This window comes from Gymnoscopelus braueri, assembly GCF_963280865.1.
Source record: "Gymnoscopelus braueri genome assembly, chromosome: 14".
NCBI classification, from domain to species: Eukaryota; Metazoa; Chordata; class Actinopteri; order Myctophiformes; family Myctophidae; genus Gymnoscopelus; species Gymnoscopelus braueri.
Window position 1 is genome coordinate 23878922 of NC_137619.1, and position 4326 is coordinate 23883247.

The 4326-nt window shown below is 39.3% G+C and overlaps 1 protein-coding gene across 1 annotated transcript in view; it reads left to right on the forward strand.

Annotated features, from left to right (window-relative positions):
* Positions 1–1279: 1279 nt before the first annotated feature.
* The window catches only part of LOC308100567 (4-galactosyl-N-acetylglucosaminide 3-alpha-L-fucosyltransferase 9-like), a gene marked incomplete at both ends in the record, with an annotated part of 11185 nt that continues 8138 nt past the window's right edge, over positions 1280–4326 (forward strand). The window contains one exon of the mRNA XM_080449634.1: positions 1280–2287. Within this exon, the coding sequence (XP_080305760.1) occupies positions 1280–2287 (1008 nt within the window). The remainder of the gene's footprint in view (positions 2288–4326) is intronic.

Consider the following 4326-nt stretch of genomic DNA (forward strand, 5'->3'; position numbering starts at 1 on the left):
GTACAAAATATGCCTCTCAATTGAGTTTTATTGCAAAAAAGTTGACCCCATTTTTTTGTGGGTTTTTAAAATGAAGACATCTGATGTCAATATTCACACTCAAACAGTCTAGTCTTCAAACTGTATTGACATGCTGACAGTATCTTATTTATATCTGCAATAATTATTCACATAGAAAGAATGACCGGTCTCCTCCTTGCACATTTCTCCTTTTTTCTAACAATCAACGTTGTGTGAACAATTGGGCCTACCGTATACCTGTTTAGTATATCTGTTTAGATGCCAGGACAGAATCTCTTATTAAAGCAACACATGAGCACTCTCTCAAAGTTCTTATTGGTTAGGCGCTTCCTTTTGGCACTGAAAACATCCTTGTCAAGGCCGCTCATAATTGTACAACCAGTGTTATTTTACCATTACTGTGTTCTGGTACAAAGAACACAGTAATGTTATTACAGCACCTTTGTGTATGAAATGAATGCATATGTGTCAGTGTTCTCTCTCATAGAGTTTTAAACAGTGGTGGAAAAAGTACAAAAATGTTGTACTTAAGTAAAAGTATCATACTGCAATATAGAAACACTCCGTTACAAGTAAAAGTCTGGTAATCAAAATGTACTTGAGTAAAAGTACAAAAGTATACTGTAGGCAGCAAAAAATGCCAAGAGTAAAAGTACTATGCCGAATGTCCTATTTCACACAATAGGTCTAAAATTAATATAATTATTTTGAAAATAGAAGATCTACAAGTGTGTAGATCGACAATAAATAGCCATAGTTTAAATAGGGCTGAAGTGGTTAATGTAAGTTTTGAAATAATAATACAAATCTACAAAGTACTAGTAACTAAAGTTTTCAAATAATTGTAGTGGAGTAAAAAGTACAATATTTGCATCTGAGATGTAGTGGAGTAGAAGTAAAAGTAGGCTCCTGAAAATTGGAGACACTCCAGTAAAGTAAGAATTCCTCAAAAGTGTACTTAAGTACAATACTTCAGTAAATGTACTTAGTTACTTTACACACCTAGTTAAAAATGTGTTCTCTCTCATAAGGTTAAACATGCATGTTCTCTATCATCGAGTTAAACGTGTGTTCTCTCTCATAGTTACACATGTATGTTCTCTCTTATAGAGTTAACCATGTGTTCTCTATCATAGAGTTAAACGTGTGTGTTCTCTCTCTCATAGTTACACATGTATGTTCTCTCTCATAGAGTTAAACGTGTGTGTTCTCTATCATAGAGTTAAACATGTGTGTTCTCTCTCTCATAGAGTTAACCATGACGTCATCGTTCCAGAGCACTCGACGCTTCACCATCATCACCTTCCTGGTGCTTCTGTGTTTTTCTTCTGTGTCTTATCTCATATACTATCTAGACATCAACCTGACCTCCTTTAACATCTGCATGGTCTCCCGACAAGAACAAGAGAGCATTCTCAGTTTGGAAGGGAATACGTCCCTTCAGGTCCTGAACCCAAACGTGACCTCAGAGAAAGATGACATACTAATATTGATGTGGTTTTGGCCATTTGGCGACAAATTTGATCTCTATAAGAGAGGTTGCAGTGAATTTGATATGGAAGGATGTCAGCTGACAGATGACAGGAGTGTTTACCACAAAGCACACGCTGTCTTGTTTCACCACAGAGACATCCATGGGGTGCTTGACAACATGCCTGAAGAACCACGCCCCTTGTTTCAGAAGTGGATTTGGTTTAACGGGGAGTCGCCTGCCAATTCCCTTCAAATCCCTAAACTCAACGACTTGTTCAATTTGACAAGCAGTTATCGGCTAGATTCTCACATCCCCGTGCCTTATGGGTACCTAACTCCAGTGACCCAGGAGGACAAGCGTTTCAAACTGCCAGAGAAGGACAAACTGGTGTGCTGGGTCGTGAGTAACTGGAACCCACAATATAAAAGAGTTCAGGTCTACGAGGAGATGAGAAAGCACGTCAAGATAGAAGTGTACGGGAGAGCCTTTAATCGCGGGTTGAATGACCAAGAACTTTTTACGGTAATATCTAGCTGCAAATTCTACCTGTCTTTTGAAAACTCTATTTCCAAGGACTACATCACAGAGAAATTATTTAATCCTATGACCCATGGGACCGTACCTGTAGTTCTGGGCCCTTCAAGAAGAAATTACGAGGATCATATTCCTGGAGACTCTTTCATTCACATAGATGACTTTGTCAGCCCAAAGGAGCTGGCAGAGAGACTGATTTACCTGGCCAACAACCTCACTGAATACATGAAATACTTTAAGTGGCGAGAGAGGTACAAGGTCCATCATTGCTTTCTTCCCCATGATAATGTTTGTAGATCATGTCTTCATCTAAAGATGCAGAAGCGCTATCAAGCTTTTCATGATCTCAATAAATGGTACTGGGGTTAAACATGTATTGTACATTGTTTAAAAACATGAAATCAGTGTAAATTGTTTCTCTTCGCTGATGATTAAAAGGCAAGTATCTTTGCCCTGTGTTTACATAATAAAACAATATATATGAAAGAATGACCCATCATTTCCCTCTATAGCAGCTGTTAATAGCCACTGGAGTAGTGTGGTGGTGTTTACCTGCAGAAACATATTGCCCTCGATCGCACTGTATTTGGAAGCCAATCTTAGCCAATCAGGATGTCATTTGAAAAATCTGAAAGACCCGTTTGGTTGAATGACTATAGAGATACTGTGTATTTGAGGGATGTTTGGACAAAATCTGTCGAGTACTGTCAAAAATCGAAACATTTCCAAAATTGGCCTCCTGGTGACCTCCTAACAGGCCCACGTGAAACATTTGGGGCAGAGGTTCTGCTCTGGCATCCAGCGAGTGTGTGTGCACAGTTTTGCTGCGATCAAGCCAACGGTGCCGGAGATTAGCTGTTCACAGACAGAAGGACGGACGGACACACACACACACACACACACAGATGGACAGACGGACGGACGGACAGGGTGCAAAACAAAGTCTAGTTTTTATGTTATGTGTGGACCACAGGAAGATTAATGTCATGATTGTATGTTATGTGTGGACACCATGAAGATTAATGTCATGTTTTTATGTTACATAATATGTACCGATTTGCGTGTTTTGTAGGAGTAATATAAAAAATAAAATTTAAAAAATGAACTGAAATTCCCCCTCTGGATCAATAAAGGTATCTATCTATCTATCTATCTATCTATCTATCTATCTATCTATCTATCTATCTATCTATCTACATATATACATATATATATATACACATATACATAATTATTTTTGTGATTTGTGGCAAAATGAGATGAGGGTGTAGTGGTTTTACTTTTTCTCACACTCACTGCATCAAAATTCACCATCATGCATCACACATACAGCGTGGCATAATAACCAAACGCTGCCTCATGGATAAACTAGGGGAATTTTGTTGCATGTCAAAACAAGTCAGATTTGGAAGCAGGGGTATGAGAGGGGTTGAGCTGCAAGGTCGGTCCAAGGTGTCTCAACTGCTCAAGGAAGAGAGACCAAAGGCGGTGGGATATGGCCCTATAAAATTGTATCGTATTGATATTTTAGAAAATGTACAGGCACTGGAGCCAAAGATCTGTCTCGTCCTAAACATCTCATCATCCAGTCACCATAGTTAGCCCTATTTTATAACACGTACAAGTTGACAACTGGAGTCGGATCTCCGTTTAGCCCTGCGGACATAAAGGAGGTGTAAAATGAGAACTAAAGCCGAAAAAGCTTGAAAAATCAGCTGCCTGTGCCACAGGGTGGTGTACTTTGGGGACAAAAGGTTGAGAACCAGTGGTGTAGAGCAGTGGTTCTCAAATATCTTTAGCTCAGGGCACCCCTTGTAAATAACTTGTTAATTTGTAGAACCTTAGGTCATATTACAGTGCGTAAATATGCAAATCTTTCCCCATAAGATACAACTACAAGCGATAACTCCAGTTCCCAGCATGCTAAACCCAAAATTGCTAGGTGCTCTTGGACGGCCAATAGGGAAGGCTGTAATTGCTTAAGCATGTGTTCCTGTTGAGCAGCCTTGAAATGAATGGACAGGGATTTAACATTGTTCCTCTGCTACAAATGTTTCACATGGGGCTGTTATAGTGCCACCAGGACAGTGCTCCTACAGATTTTGTCCAAACATCACGCAAATCGGTACACAGTATCTCGATCTCTATCTAGTCAATAAACGAAACAGGTCTTTCAGATTTACAGGATTACATCCTGATTGGCTAAGATTGGATTCCAAAGTTTGAAGGAGTGCTCTGTTTTGAACAAAATGCCTCAAATCATGAACACAGCGTGAATTTTCGGTGAAATTTTGCAT